This window comes from Carcharodon carcharias, chromosome 10 (assembly GCF_017639515.1).
Source record: "Carcharodon carcharias isolate sCarCar2 chromosome 10, sCarCar2.pri, whole genome shotgun sequence".
NCBI lineage: Eukaryota > Metazoa > Chordata > Chondrichthyes > Lamniformes > Lamnidae > Carcharodon > Carcharodon carcharias.
Genome location: NC_054476.1, coordinates 147,745,220 through 147,762,044, shown reverse-complemented (window position 1 = coordinate 147,762,044; position 16,825 = coordinate 147,745,220). Strand labels below are relative to the sequence as shown.

The 16,825-nt window shown below is 42.0% G+C and overlaps 2 protein-coding genes across 5 annotated transcripts in view; one reads left to right on the top strand and one right to left on the bottom strand.

Annotated features, from left to right (window-relative positions):
* The window catches only part of ints2 (integrator complex subunit 2), a 67,835-nt gene extending 62,468 nt beyond the window's left edge, over positions 1-5,367 (bottom strand). For all 4 annotated transcript variants that reach the window (XM_041196891.1, XM_041196892.1, XM_041196893.1 and 1 more), the window contains exons 1-3: positions 4,945-5,367; positions 2,004-2,311; positions 1,207-1,345 (exon numbers count right to left, since the gene is read on the bottom strand). In XM_041196891.1, the coding sequence (XP_041052825.1) occupies positions 1,207-1,345; positions 2,004-2,296 (432 nt within the window). In that variant the 5' untranslated portion in view covers positions 2,297-2,311; positions 4,945-5,367. The remainder of the gene's footprint in view (positions 1-1,206; positions 1,346-2,003; positions 2,312-4,944) is intronic.
* brip1 (BRCA1 interacting helicase 1) overlaps positions 1-16,825 on the top strand; it is a 321,080-nt gene that overhangs the window by 9,074 nt on the left and 295,181 nt on the right. Inside the window, exons 2-5 of the mRNA XM_041196890.1 lie at positions 5,599-5,703; positions 9,023-9,169; positions 9,908-10,019; positions 14,606-14,776. Of these exons, the coding sequence (XP_041052824.1) occupies positions 9,077-9,169; positions 9,908-10,019; positions 14,606-14,776 (376 nt within the window). The 5' untranslated portion in view covers positions 5,599-5,703; positions 9,023-9,076. The remainder of the gene's footprint in view (positions 1-5,598; positions 5,704-9,022; positions 9,170-9,907; positions 10,020-14,605; positions 14,777-16,825) is intronic.

Genomic DNA, 16,825 nt, shown 5'->3' with positions numbered 1-16,825 from the left:
TTGGTTCATAAATGAATTTCGTTGTTCCCTTATTCTTCTTATAGCCTTTTCATTCCAACTGCCTCCCTGTTTGAAAATAAGACTTGCTGCCCATCCTCTGCTGCTTTTTAAAATAACCCGGATACTTTTTTTCACCCTCCTTGTTGAAGAAACGTAGGTTTTAAAGTATGCCTGAGATTGAGAAATGGGGGAATCTGTGTGGATATTGAAAATGTCATGGCAATGTTCAGAGAGGAGCAGGAATTCTCCCTAATAATTCTATATTGGGGGGGGGGGGAGAATGCAAATCCACATGTCACCACTATATTAGCACTACTGTGCCATTGCCAACTTAAAGCATGGGGGGACATCTCAAAAAAAGGAAGGTTTTCAACAGAAGGAGGTTTGACATTGTTGTAATGGGCCATTAGAAAGGAAATTTAAATTTGCATAGAGATTTTTTTGTGTCATCAGGATATTTTGCATCCACTTGAACAGGTAGCCAGACGTTCAATTTAACGTTTCTTCACCTCCCATGTCTCTCCCTAACCAGTCTCCACTGCAACCCCATGCATCCCACCCAATCAGAAATGCAGACAGACTAAAACTGTGTATGATTATTATAGATTTGAGACATGACATGCGCTGAATGTACTAGGGAGGAACAAGGGTCTTTCCAAAGAGTTCTCCATCAATGGGGACTGCACCATCTTCCCTCACTCCATGTCTGGATCTGATATTGTCTAAATGGCAGAGATTGATTGCTGTAATACATCAAGAACTTCCTTTTTATTGTACCTTATGACTACCAGGATGATAGAAGGTAAATTAGATGCTCTTTGACTTTTTTCCTGTCTCAGAATTCCAATGTATGGTATCATGAGAGGCTGCAGTATGACCACTCCCACCACCACCCACCAATCCCCAAATTCAATTCATTGTGAATGTGGCCCTTCTCTTTATTTTCTTGGCCATTTTGATAGAATTGTGTTTTGTTGAGGATTCTGCTCGCTATCCAGTAACTCCCCCTCCCCTTCCACTGCTAAGTACATGAAGTGTGGAGTTTGGGTAAGGAAAACTTCAATCCCCTCCAAGATCAGGTATGAGCTTATCTGGATATGAATGATGGAATTCCATGGAGCAAGATGTTGCAGGGGGACTGGGGAGGGAAAATACACACATGGAACACAAGCTTCTACCATATTCATTCAGGTCTTCCTCTGTTACCTTGTTCATGATCACCAGCAGTTCACTGAGTGCTAGTCGAAGGCGACGAGGTGAGTCGCTATGTTCAAACTCCAAAGCTAGGCCATGCTGCAGTTGTGACACCAGGATACTCTCCCCATTTGCTCCACCTAACTTATGCCTGCCAAAGAAAGTGACAACTTTGAGGAGCATTCTTGAATAACAAGAAATGGTGGAGTAACTAAAGCAAGAATAACAAACTTGCATTTGTGCAGCACATTTCACCACCTCATTTCAAAGTGCAATTTTTTTTAAACATACACAACGTAGTTAATATTACAAAGTAGGAAACATGACAACCAATTTGTGCACAAAGTTTCACAAAAAGCAATGAGATAATGACCAAATAATCTGTTTTAGTGATGCCGATTCCATGATCCAACATTGGCTGAGGGATAAATATTGGCCACCATAATGGGGAGAACTGCCTTTTTCCTTTGAAAATGTGCCGTGGAATCTTATACATCCATCTGAGGGGGTAGACGGGGCCTTGGTTTAATTTCTCGAAAGAAAGACAGCACTTTGACAGTGCATCACTCCCTCAGTACAGCACTTGAGCTTAAGCTGGGTTATGTGGTCAAGACTTTACTGTAGGTATTCAACTCATGACTTTCTAACTCAGAGGCATGAGTTCTACCAACTTGGAATTAGATCTATACCATTAACCTAACTTCTCATTTCATGCTTGTAATGGTGATGCATTACTAACGTGGGCTGAGGAACTGAGAGAAATTAACGATTACATGATGTTATGTGAACTTGGGATGTATAATAAATACCTCAGCTGCTGTTCTTTGGTAGCATCCTGCTCCAGTGCATGAAAATCCACCGATAATAAAGCCACAATAGAGTTGACAGCCTCGACCCCACTCAGGAGACGCAGGATGAGTTTTTTGTCTTGAGCCCAGGCCTCACTCTGATCAGCTGGGGCACAGAGTGCCATTCTCACCAGGCAGGGCAAGAGTAGCCTCAGCTCTGGATCACTCAGAGCTGCAAGTTTTACCACATCCACCTTCTGCATCGCCTCAAACGCAAAGGAACTCACAAACTGCAGGCACGCAAATTCTGCCATCTTTGCCAAAGGCACCTAAACAGAAAAACATTGAGTTATTTTCAATTTAATAAATCAGGGGAATGTAGTAATTTTATTACTTAGACTTTGTCCCACATGGGACCCAAGGAACTATGGGCAGCAAGACTCTGCCACTGGCCCATTGCAATCTCTTTTGCTCCAGCCCAGGTAGTGTCCGGGTCTTGGAGTTCCTCCTTAAATGTACTTCACCAGGTCTTCTTTGGGTGGCCTGTCTTCTTCCATTTGGTGGTGTCCATTCCACTGCCACTCTGGCAGGGGGTGGTGTCTCTCTGTCACCATGTCCTACAGACACTTCTGACAGAGCTCTGTAGTACAGTTTCACTGGTCATGTTGTCATCCGGTCATCTGATACCCCAACATCTTACGTAGGTAGCGCTGGTGAAAAACATCCCAACTTGTGACACCTTCCCTATTGTCTTCCATGTCTTGCTGGTATAGATTGCAGTTGGTACTACAATGAATATGTTGATGGTCTTGACTTCTGGAAAACTGATGCTGCTTTGCAGATTCTTGTGTGGATATCGATCTCTACATCACTGTCCTTGGAGACAATGCTTCATAGGTAAGGGAAGTTTTGGTACCAGATAGTGATGGGAGTGCCTTACTGGCATCCAGTGAGCATTGTCGTGGTCTTCTCACAGCTGATGCATGGACCAACCTTGTCACCAGTCTTGAGAGTAGCAAGGCCAATGTCTTGAAGTGCACACGACTCTTCACCCAGCAAGGCGATGTCATCTGCAAAATCCAGGTTCGTCAACCAGTGGTGTTGTCACAGGATGTCAAAGTCTGCATCCATCATTGCCTTCCTCATGATGAAAACAATAACCAAGAGGAAAAGGAATGGGGAGAGTATGCAGCCTTGCCATGATGTGATGTTGTTGGGCCCTGTGGTGCCCACGCTGGTCTTTACACAGCAGCTGGTGTCACAGTATAAGGTTTTAAAGATATTATTATACCGCGGCAGGATGCCATACTTGTGATGTATCAGTAACTACTGATGGATGTTATTGAAAGCCTTCTCAAAATCAATGAAGTTGATAACAAATGGCTTCAGACACTAGGTTCTGCTCTATGATGCTCCTCTGTGTAAAAATCAGCTTGTAGCATAATCTGCCACCCCGGAAATCTACCCATTTTTCAACAACAGAGTTATTATAACATGGCAAGTACACCACATCAAAGTACATCACAACAAAGTTCATGGACCTGTTCAACAAGATCTGGACTGCAAAGAGCAACCCGGATGACTGGAGAGAAGTAATCGTCAAGCTGCCAAAGAAAGGGAACCTCAGTGACTGCAACAACTGGAGGGGCATAACACTGCTGTCAGTACCCAGCAAGGGCTTCAGCAGGATACTCCTCAATGGATTGAAAGCAGAATTAGACTGTACCCTTTGTGAAGTAGTTTTACAGTATCACCAAAAAACTCTTTTAAACTGTGGCAAATTCAGAAATGTTCCTCGGTGATGTGAACCAATATCCTCATAATGCAAAACACGGTGTGCCACATGAACCTCTTTTACTCTGTCCAGTATTGAAATCTAGACCTCTCTTGCGGCCTCCTTTCTCTGAATCAATCTCAAGAGTTTAAAATTATGAAACAAATTCTCTCTCTCATATTTTTCTTCTCCCTACAACTGACAAGGTTTTAAAAATATATGCCTGGCATCAGTCAAGGTTTCTTCTTGGCCATCTTCTACATCCTTATTTTCAGGAACCTGAAAACATTCGGAGTGCTTCATTCAGCTAGCCCGTGGCTTGAAAGCTCCAACTGACTCTCAATATCTGGAGTTTATTGAGAAAGAGAATTCCAGTTTTCCACTACACTTTGTGAAAAATACGACCTGATTTCACTCCTGAATAGAGAACCTCCATTTTTAAGATTATGACCCCCTTGTTTTGGATTCACCGACCAGAAAAAATTATTTGCCTCGATCTGTTCTACTGAATAAGAATCTTCAACACCTAAAATATAGACATCCCTGAACACAGAACACATTAATACTTTCCTCAAAAGATTGCTAAACTCTGGAATTTTGGAACAACAAATTCAGAAATGCCATCTAACAAAATTTGCACATTACCTGTGCACCAGGTTTCCTTGATTTGACTTAATTATGAATGCAAACATTTTTTGCTGGTAATGTTTAGTTTAATGATCAGTTTCCCCAAATGGGCCAAGTTCTTGATCTTTCCAACTAAATTACAGTTAATGTAATTATGAAAACAAATTCACGGAACTGACGAGTTCAAAAGACAACTAAAGTTGTAGACAACTTAACAGGAAACATGTTGCTTTATAAGGCCCTTCTGTATATTGGGCATATTTGTAGTGATACTCTGCAGAAATCTTTTGAAGTTTAAACCTTCGAATTTAACTTCACTGTTTATACTTTATTACCTTGTTGCGTATAATTCTTAAACACAAATGCTATGTAATTATTTAGAACATTGAGAACAATGAATAACATCCCTATTACCTCCAAGTGCATTATTTTACCTATAGAAGTAATACATGATTTTATTATTTTAACACAGGAAAACTTTCGCAGCAAACTGCCTCGATATTTCACTGAACTATAATAAATATATTTGTCGCTTAATTTTATTTTAATTAAATTACGTACCTTTTTAGGAACCAAAGAATGTCCTTTTCTTTAAAAAAAAGTGAAAAAAAATTATGAACAGGGCCTAGTTCTAACTTAACCCCCGGAGTGGCGTAACCCTGTGAGCCGAGAAATGCATCTTGTTCAGGAGCCTCGCCATCCACCGATTCCCCGGTTTTAACTCCCCAACTGGCAAAACTCTCAGACTGAAGTTTAACCAAACAGCCTCAGATGGTTCCGCAATTACAAGATACTCAAGGAGGGGAGAGATGTGGCACATATAATTCTGCTTTTTAGAACTGATTTCTCCCTCAGCTCCTCCAAATGCTTCTGACAGAACCAACACTTAGTTCCACTTGAGACACCGTACCAACCACCACATGGGATTGTGGGCCGTACCGGGGTAACCAGAGCAACAGCCCTGCAGAACCATCACCATCTCCCAAATCGATTCACTCCGTTTCTCTTTCTTCTTGTGCTGATTGGTTATAAGGCTCCCCGCTTTTCCATTGGCTTACTGCGCTTTCCCCCGGCGCTCACTGGTCGGCTCATTATCCAATTGTTGATTGGCTGCCGTGCCGCCGTTTATTCTACGCCGATTGGTGAAAAATGGCCTTTGGTTCCCGTTCGTCGATTGGCTGTTGACGTTTCTGTCGCCTGCTGATTGGTTCCCAGCTTATACCCAGCTGATCGTGATGTCCAGCGCATGCGTGTTGATCGCGAGCCGAAGGCGCGAAGTGATGTTCTTAGATTGCCTGAAGTAAAAAAAACTGGAGAACTGTGAGTAAATTGTGAAAAATAAAGTTAATTAGACCTCATAAACCATGGTTAGTTCTAATATGAACTGAATTTTATTTGTTTCCTGCCACTGAAACCGTCATCCGCTTCCAGGTTCCAGCTTCGTACCATTCATGAGCTCTAATTTGTTGAAAACTTGGCTGTGCCAAGTCCCATTTACCCATCAGTTCTGCCTTTACCGATTACACTGACACCCCTTGTTACGTACAATTTAAGCACAGAAATAGGCCATTCAACCCGATGTTGTTTATATTCCACATGAGCCTTGTCTCACCCTACTTCATTTCCATCGCCTCAAAATATTCTTCTATTCCTTTCACTCTCATGTGCTTATCTAGCTTCGCTTAAATGCATCTATTCTATTTGCTGTAACTTAGACCCTGTGGTAGTGAATCACACATTCTAACCACACACTGGCTTCTGGAGTTTCTCCTGAATTCACCATTGAATTATATTACTATTTGTATTTATATCCCTGAGCTTTGGACTTCCCTCAAGCAGAAACATCTTTGCCTACCCCACCGAACCGCTTCATAATTTAAAAAACTTCTCTTTTGGTATCTATAAATTCCTCCATGGCTTTGTGCCATTCAATCAGTGCAACTGTCTCCAGGCATAAATCCTTGTGCATTGCTCTATACCACTGACCCTGCCTTTTAATGCATTGCTCCTGTCCCCATAATTGTTGGTAGAGTATTCAGGTGTCTCAGTCCTATTGTTTGGAACATCTTACATAACAGTCAACTCTTAAAAAAAATCTTCTCCATACATCTCTGGCCAAACTTTCAACCTAATCTCTCCTATTCAAGGTGCCAGACTTGGCTCAGTGGTTACTTTCTTTTAAAATTAATGGGTGTCTACATGAATTAGTGATTACATATTCTTCCTGTCTTGTTAATTATTGTAAAGGTGTTGGGTGATTCCTTTGATCTTTGGTAGAAAAAACGTATGGTAAGTGTGAGGCTTGTAGGCAACAGACATGTTGACAGTAATCCAGAGACCCAGGGTAATGCTTTGGGGACCCAGGTTTGAATCCCACCGGGGCAGATGTTGAAATTTGAATTCTATAAAAATCTGAAATGAAAAGCCTAATGCTGACCATGACACCATTGTTGAATGCCATAAAAACCCATCTGGCTCATTAATATCCTTTAGGGAAGGAAATCTGCCATCCTTACTTGGTCTGGCCTACCTGTGACTCCAGAACCACAGAAATGTGGTTTACTCTTAAATGCCTTCAGAAATGGCCTAGCAAGCCACTCAGTTGTATCAAACCACCACAAAGTCTATAAGGGAACACCACCACCTGGAAGTTCCCCTTCAAGCCACAAAACATTCTGACTTGGAAATATATCGTCATTCCTTCACTCTCACTGGGCCAGAATCCTGGAAATCCCTCCCTAATAGCACTGTGGATATACCTGCACCACATGGACTGCAGCAGTTCAAGAAGGCAGCTCGACACTGCCTTCTCAAGGGCAATTAGGGATGGGCAATAAATGCTGGCCTAACCAGTGACACCCAGATCTGGTGAATGAATTTTAAAAAATCTTTGCTAATTTGCACAATCCATCCATGTTAAAAATAACAGGATGACAGGACTTTTAGATAGTTAATTTTTAAAAATAAGTATTTGGTTTTTCATCCTGAAATATATTTATACACAAAACTTATTAAAATACATTGCATAACTGTTCAACTTTAACATAACATTGTAGGGAGACATTGGCGTAGTGGTAATGTCACTGGACTAGTAATCTAGAGGCCCAGGCTCATGCTTTGGGGCAATGGGTTCAAATTCCGTCATGGCAGCTGGTGGAATTTAAATTCAAATGTCTTAATAAGCTAGTCTTAGCCATGGCGTCCATGAAACTATAATTGATTATTGCAAAAACCTTCATGAATATCCTTCAGAGAAGGAAATCTGAGACTCCAGACCCACATGCAATGTGGTTGACTCTTAACTGCTCTCTGAAATGGGCAAGCCAGGGATATTTAGAGATGGGCTACAAATGCTGGCCTTGCCACATCCCATGAAAGAAAAAGAAAAGAAAAGGTAAATTGAAAAGCAGATCGGTTTCTTTCAACAATTTTCTGGCCCTCCACACTTACAATTACAGGCTATATTTACAATATTTGTTTAATGTCAAGCATACAGCCTGAGAGGTTTTGCAATGTCAGTTGATCTGTTAGTTTAGCGTACAATTTAGACATGCAAAGGTTATCAATAGGCACCTTGAAAATTTGTGTTTGCATGAGGGACTACATCAATGTTGTTCATTGTGTCACACAGACTTATACATCTGTCATTGTAATCGCACAAGATTACGAAGCTGAGAGACAAGTGCAGGCCATCTAAATTCATCCTTTAATTAAGATCCTAAAGTCTTCAATGAGTCCAAGATTTTCACCTCTATTAATGTAACTGGATGTCTATTCCATAGAGCACTCTTTGTTCAGAAGCATTTTCTAATGTTAGCCCCAAATTTACCTTTTACTGGTTTGAATCTTTGTCCACCTATTTTACTTCCACAATTTAAAATGATGTTCCAGGTTTACCTTTTCTTATTTACCTTACATAATTCCATGAAGTAACCTTTTGGATGCCTTCTTTCCATCCTTTAAAGCTCCAATTTCTTCAGTCTTTTCTCATGACTTGGAGCAATGACACTGGGGGGGGGGATTGGGGGGATGGGGGGGTGGTGGTCAAAACTATTGTGTTCTCTGCCTCCAGCACATTGTAGTTTCACATTCCTTTGGCTTTGTTAATTGCTGCTTTGGATTGGTTGGACATGTTGAACACTGTTGCTAGGGCCACCAGGTCTCTTTTATCTTCTGGCCTTATCTTCAGCTATTTCACCACCACTCATGTTGCTATGTTTTTCTTGCCACATGCAGTGCTTGTACTTACCTGCATTAAATTTCATCCGCCATTCCTCTGCCCACATATATATTTTATCCAACTCATTCTGTTAATTTCAGAGCCCCTGCTCTGCCTCTAGTGACCTCCTGGTTTATCATCAGATATTTGAATATTGCATTTCAGAATCCATTTCATTTATATAAATTAGAACCAGCATAGTTCCAAAACTGAGCCCAGGATATCCCATTTAGTGTACCTCCACTCAGCCTGACATAGCTCTTACAGTGAATGCTTCAGCTAGTTTATTATCTTATCCATTCTGAAGGTTTACCCCAAATCCCCACAGCTTTGAGTTTAACTGATTGCTCTTTCAGTGGTATTGAAAATGGGAATGAATACATTTTAATCCAGAAAAAGTGTTTTAAATCTCTCTTACAGATTAAAATACTAAGTCTTTACTTTCTTGATGTGTATCACGATTAACTAATTAAAATGGCATCATCAGCCTCCGAATATACGATTGGTGGTGTGAAAATTCTTTTTCCATGCAAGGCATACCCATCTCAGCTCGCCATGATGAATTCAGTAAGTGTATTATTTTCATATATTCATGTAATTGAACATAAAATTGAATGAATGGTGAGCAGTTTGTGATAATTCTAAAAGGATGGGCAGGAGATGGATGGGGTCTCTTTGGGGCAAGGTGATTCTAAGGTAACAGACCTGGTGATGGAAATTGGCAATCAAATGGACCCTATATGGCAGAGTTGGTAATCTAATACTTTGGCAGACAGGTCTACAGCATTATTAAAAATCAATCAGCCACCCTGGTCACCAATGGAATCTGTAGGACTGGACCTGTCACTGGAAGCTGGGATTGTTCCAACTGGGCAAGCAATGGAAAGCCTATAAACAAGAATTACAGCTGGTTTGCTTTGGTCACAATATGGTATCACGTTTTTAGATTCCAACCACTGAATATATTTGAGGGTTCTTCAGTATTAACTCGCCAACCTAATGTTTGCAGATTTACGTGGTTTGTTACCCCAAAGGAAGAAAGTGTGCCCTCTCTATTGGGCAAACAGAAACCCTACTGATGGGTGTATCGTTTTCATTTACTTTAATTGGGGATTGATCTCTGCATTAGCTTGATGCCTGGCTGACTAAAAGAGTTTGTCAAGCTTAGCAGGTATTCTTCAATGCTAACTTAGCATTACAACCTAAAATACAATTACCTCACTGTTCTTTACTTTTTTGATCTTAATGTTGTGATTAGCTCAATTAATATAGAGGTCTGCATTGGTCTGATTTGCTTTTGTTTAGATTGTTCGAGGTTTGAACTGCCAAAAGCACTGTCTTTTAGAGAGTCCAACTGGGAGTGGAAAGAGTCTTGCACTGCTTTGCTCTACGTTGGCCTGGCAACAATCTCAATATGGTAAGGTTTACTGTTTATTCCCTTGGATACTGTCTGAAGCTGTGAAGGGTTAACAATGCACCTTTTGTTTTGTTTTGCTGTTTGCTTTGATACAACAGTTATCCTTCCTGCAAATGGATAATAATTCGCTTGAGTGAAAAATAAGAACAGTCAATTTGCACGAGTAAATTATCATGTGAGTAGCCCTGTAATGTACAGCAGCCAATTTGATATATTCTGGACGGACCACCTGGCATCGACCTAGGCACCAGAAACGACAACAGCAATTTCAGCCCTGTCAATGCTGTAAAGTCTCCTTGTTAACATCTGGGGGCTAGTGCCAAAATTGGGAGAGCTGTCTCACAGACTAGTCAAGCAACAGCCTGACATAGTCATCCTCACAGAATCATATTTTACAGATAATGTCCCGGACACCACAATCCCCATTCCTGGGTGTGTCCTGTCTCACCAACAGGACCGACTCAACAGAGGTGGGGCACAGTGGTATACAGTCGGGACGGAGTTGCCCTGGGAATCCTCAATGTCGACTCTGGACCCCTTGAGGTCTCATGGCATCAGGTCACACATGGGCAAGGAAACTTTCTGCTGATTACCACATAACGCCCTCCCTCAGCTGATGAGTCAGTGCTTCTCCATGTCGAATGCCACTTGGAGGAAGCACTGAGAGTGGCAAGGGTGCAGAATGTACTCTGGGTGAGGGGACTTCAATGTCCATCACCAATAGTGGCTCAGTGGCACCACTTTTGATCGAGCTGGCTGAGTTCTAAATGACATAGCTACTAGACTGGGTCTTTGACAGGTGGTGAGGGAACCAACAAGAGGGAAAAACATACTTGTCCTCATCCCCACCAAACTGTCTGCCGTAGAGGCATCTGTCCACGACAGTATCGGGAAGGGTGACCACCGCACAGTTGTTTTGGAGATGAAGCCCTGCCTTCACATTGGGGATACCCTTCATCATGTTGTGTGTCACTACCACCGTGCTAAATGGGACAGATTTCGAACAGGTCTAGCAATTCGGCTGGGCATCCATGAGGCGCTTTGGGCCGTCCGCAGCAGCAGAATTGTACTTGAACACAATCTGTGACCTCGTGGCTTGGCATATCTCCCACTCTACCATTACAATTAAACCAGGGGATCAACCCTGATTCAATGAAGAGTGCAGGAGAGCATGCCAGGAGCAGCACCAGGCATATCTAAAAGTGAGGTGTCAACTTGATGAAGCCACAGGATTACTTGCGTGCCAAACAGCATAAGAGAGATAAGCAATCCCACAACCAATGGATCAGACTGAAGCTCTGCAATCCTGCCACATTCAGCTGTGAATGGTGCCGGACAATTAGACAGCTCACTGGAGGAAGAGGCTGCACAAAAATCCCCATCCTCAATGATGGAGGAGCCCAGCACATCAGTGCAAAAGATTAGCCTAAAGCATTTGCTACAATCCTCAGCCTAAAGTGCTGAGTGGATGATCCATCTTGGCCTCCTCCGGAGGTCCCGGCATCACAGATGCCATTCCTCAGCCAGTTCGATTCACTCCACGTGATATCAAGAAACGGCTGGATACTGCAAAGGCAATGGGCCCTGACAATATTCCGGTAATAGTACTGAAGTCTTGTGCTCCAGAACTTGTCGCGCCCTAGCCAAGCTGTACCAGTACAGCTAGAACACTGGCATCTACCCGGCTACGTGGAAAATTGCCCAGCTATGTCCTGTACACATAAAGCAGGACATATCTAACCCGGCCAATTATCGCCCCTTCGGTCTACTCTTGACCATCAGTAAAGTAATGGAAGGGGTCATCAACAGTGCTATCAAATGGCACTTGCTTAGCAATAACCTGCTCACTGATTCCCAGTTTGGGCTCTGTCAGGGCCACTCAGTTCCTGACCTCATTACAGCCTTGGCTCAAACATAGACAAGAGCTGAACTCCCGAGGTGAGGTGAGAGTGACTGCCCTTGACATCAAGGCCGCATTTGACCAAGTGTGGCATCAAGGAGCCCAAGTAAAACTGGAGTCCATGGGAATCGGGGGAAAACTCTCTGCTGGTTGGAGTCATACCTATCACAAAGGAGATTGTTGTTGTTGTTGGAGGTCAGTCATCTTAGCTCCAGGACGTCATTGTAGGAGTTCCTCAGGGTAGTGTCCTCAGCCCAACCATCTTCAGCTGCTTCATCAATGACCTTCCTTCCATCATAAGGTCAGAAGTATTGATATTCACTGATGACTGCACAATGTTCAGCACCATTCATGACTCCTCAGATACTGAAGCAGTCAGTGTCTAAATGCAGCAAGACCTTGGACAATATCCAGGCTTGGGCTGATAAGTGGTAAGTCACATTCGCGCCACACAAGTGTCAGGCAATGACCATCTCCAACAAGTGAGAATCCTACCATTGTGCCTTGTGGGTCGGTGGCATTACCGTCACTGAATCCCCCACTATCAACATCCTAGGGGGGTGGTTACCATTGACCAGAAACTGAACTGGACTAGCCATATAAATACTGTGGCTACAAGAGCAGGCCAGAGGCTAGGAATTGTGTGACGCATAACGCACTTTCTGACTCCCCAAAGCCTGTCCACCATCTACGAGGCACAAATCAGGGGTGTGATGGATTACTCCCCACTTGCTTGGATGAGTGCAGCTTCCACAACACTGAAGAAGCTTGACACCGTCCAGGATGAAGCAGCTCGCTTGGTTGGCACCACATCCACAAACATTCACTCCCTCCACCACCGACACACAGTAGCAGCAGTGTGTACCATTTACAAAGTGCACTGCAGGAATTCGCCTAGGTTCTTTCGACAGCATCTTCCAAACCCACAAACACTACCATGTAGAAAGACAAGGACAGAGATAGCTGGGAGCACCACTACCTGGAAGTTCCCCTCCAAGTCACTCACCATCCTGACTTGGAAACATATTGCCTTTCTTTCACTGTCGTTGGGTCAAAATACCGGAACTCCCTCCCTAACAGCACTGTGGGGTGTACCTACACCACATGGACTGCAGTGGTTCAAGGTGGCAGCTCACCACCACCTTCTCGAGGGCAACTAGGGATGGGGAATAAATGCTGGCCCAGCCAGTGAAGCCCACATCCTGTAAATGAATAAAAAACAATGTCAACTCCATCTTAAAGCTTCTTGTTCTGGCTGAGCAAGTGCTTGATTTGCCAATTAGGGGTAAGATGAGGGAACAAGGTGATATTTTGATAGGTAATGTAATATTGGAGGGGGGCCATAATTAGTTAGCTCTGTCGATTAGATGGCTAGCATGTGAATCAGATTAACACCAACAGCACAGGGTTTGATCCCCATTCTGGCTAGGGTAGGTTCTGGGATCTGCTTTCCCATCTGACCATAGTAAAAGAAATCATGGCATTTAGCTGTGGTTTGGCGAATAATTGTCAAGGACCTGCCTTCAGTCAGAGAATTCAAGAAGAAGGAGAAAATGTAGAAATCATTAAATTCTTGTTACTATTAATAATAATTATAATAATAATATTAAATAATTATAATAAATTATAATAATTATTATAAAATCATTAACACAAAATTATACTTTGAGGAAATGGCACTAAATCAAAAGACACTGGAAACAATTATTCATTTTTTGTCATCAGATTTTCTACTTACTCCTGGAAGGCATGTACTAATCCCTCCTTTTGCCATTCTGAAAGACAATTTAAAGAAAATTAATGTAGGTAATAGTAGGAGTGACGATATGGATAATACTAGATGTCTTACAAACACAAGGCTGTAAACTTGTTACAGGGTGTATTGATTGTGTAAATTACAAGAATCAAATAATGAGAGAATTTCTAAACAGGTATATGTTGTGGGAAGATACTTGCTTATTCAGTGCTTCTATGGTCTTCCAATTTAATCTGCTATGCTACAGGAATTTTGGTGAAAAGCTCATACAATTTATGGAACTTGATTCACTGTCCTTAAGTCACAATTCTGTAAAAGTTGTATTTCCTAAAGCCCTTCCCACTCCCACCTCCTGCCAACCCTGCAGGAGCAGAAATTGTACATGATTTTTTTCCCCAACCACCTTGAGCAATTGGTGTAGTATCGTTATCCAGGCTAAGATCACCTGACTGGGAACCAAATCTGGACGTGACTTGTTTTATTGGTCAGCCTCTCACCAACTTGCCAAAAAAATTTGTGCTATCCTTGTTTGAATCCTCTTGTCTTTCTTGGCTTTATAGAGCCACAGAGTTTGAGAGCGCATATGAGTGATCTGGCATCCATTCTCTCCTCATGCTTGTTTTGTCTGATCACTGAGAAGAATGGAAGAGGCACATGGAAAACCTCTCTCTGGTGCCCCCTACACTTTAAGATGCTCCTTGATCTTATTTGCAATATAGTGGAGATGGAGAATATTGAACCTGTACCCAACATTCTTGTGCTGTTGCACATTTCTGTTCCAATTTGCTGCACGCATGAGTTTATTTGCAATATTGTTTTCTTTATATTGTGATATATAATTATAGCATTGTACATTCCAGTATTGGGTAACAAAAGTTGTTGAACTATAACTGTGCTGCTTCTAGCATTAATGAAGCTTGTCTTGTGCAGAGAAAGCTGGAAATGAAAGTTATCCGAATGATAATAAGAATCAAGAAAAAGTGCCCCTTTGCAACTGTGCCTGTCACATAGCAAGAATGCCTTCTGCTCCAACAGCAGCAACAAGCCAGAACAGCTCCACAGTTGTAGAAAATGAAAAATCCTCACCAAGTTTGAGCCAAGGTAACAATGTTCTCAAATCTATTTTTCTCTCTAATTTATTTATCCGCTGCACGTTCATTTAGTACAAGAATTTTTCATTTAAATTCATTCATTTAGTGAGGCAAGCACTAACTGGCTGCAAAATGCTTTTAGTGTTATGTGTTATGATTTTTCATGCACCTTATTGTAAGATTTCGGGGTTCAGGACCACAGATACCTAAATAGGCAGTCGACGACTCATAAGTAATTTTAAGATAATTTATTAAGAAACAACAGTTTAGATATGATACATCAACTAATTAGGCAGAAAAGAAATACGACCTGTAACAATTGAGAAGAGTTTACTGATCCAGCCTGGCAGAAAAACGTTTGTGATAATCTCATCATTCTCCTCCTTCTCCCCCTCATCTATCTTAAGAAAGTAGCTACCGAAGAGTATTGCAACCTCACCACAACACCTGCAGTACCTGTCACCAAAATCTCGCCAGTTTACGGCCAATATATATACTCTTTTTTGGGGGCTGTTATCCAGTGTCAATCACCTATTCAAACTATTCTGACCAATGGATACAGGGCAGGTACTCAAAATGTCAGGGTGGTTATCACCTCCCTTGTGCTCGAGGTCAGCTTTTAGTTTGTCACGCTGAGGGTCACATCCTGGCTCTTTCTAAACACTTGCATAGACAAGGCAACACTCTATCAGCTTAGGAATGCCAACATGGCAGCCTGAACTAAGACTGTTTAGAGAGCAAAGGGTTTAGAAATCCTCCTTCCAAAGAGAGAATCAATGCTGTTTAGAAAATCCTATTAAGATTCTATATTATGCAGAAAATACCTATTTATTCAAGACCCCAATTTCTTACAGCCTACCCCCACTTTGAGAAGGAAATATCCTTACTGACTTCTCACAACTAATTTCTAGCTAAAATGCAAGCTGGTTCCCTAATTTCTTGATTACATATCATAGGTAACATACTAAAACTACTAGAATTACCTGATTACTTGGTTTGACACTCCCCACCTGCAGACCTTACAGTTCCCCACTTTGAGAGGGAAATATCCTTAGAGCGGGATTTTCCAGGCCTGCCTGCCTAGTGTCAATGGACTTTTGGCTGGCCCACCGCATCCCCCACAGCATGTCCTGCCAATTCTTTTGCAGGAATGCTGGTAATTTCTGGGCTCTTAGCATATAAGTACATGTAATTAAAGCAATAGATTGTGCATGGACTTAAAAGATTCTCTTGCTCTCCCTTCACCTGTATCCATTTTGTGGATAATTCTTACTAAGTTTTATTTCTCCTGAGCCTTTTAACATTTACTTTAATTTGACTTTATGATGGTAGTGGTCAGAAGGGGTAAAACTAATTGTCTTAAAGTCAGCTTCTCTATTGAGTATGTGTCAGTGCCTTGATCATTTAAAAAATGTTTTCTTACTCTTCAGCCCATATTAACCATTTAATGTTCTGCTGTTTGTCAAGTAGCTGATTAAGTTCTTCAGTGCAGTTAGATTCATAAATGTTTACAACACAGAAGGAGCACAGCACAAAATGCTCCCCTATTGATATTCCTTCCACCTGCCCGGGTTCATTTCCAAATATTAGGTCCAAAACTGCCCCCCTCCCTTATTGGGCTTTCTACGTACTGGCTAAAAAAGTTCTCCTGGATGCAACTTAAGAATTTGCTTCCTTGCACTGTAAAACTATCCCAGTTAATATTTGGGTAGTTAAAACCCCTTATTATTACTGCCATGTAAACATAGAAACGTAGAAAATAGGAGCAGGAGTAGGTCATTCGGCCCTTGGAGCCTGCTCCACCATTCAATATGATCATGGCTGATCCTCTATCTCAACACGATACTCCCGCTCTCTGCCCATACCCATTGATGTGTTTGGAATCTGGAAATCTATCTGTTTCCTTCTTAAATATATGCAGTGACTTGGCCTCTATAGCCTCCTGTGATAGAGAATTCCACAGGTTCACCATCCTCTGAGTGAAGATGTTTCTCCTCATCTCAGTCCTAAATGGCCTACCCCATATCCTGAGACTTTGCCCTCTTGTTCTATACCCCCC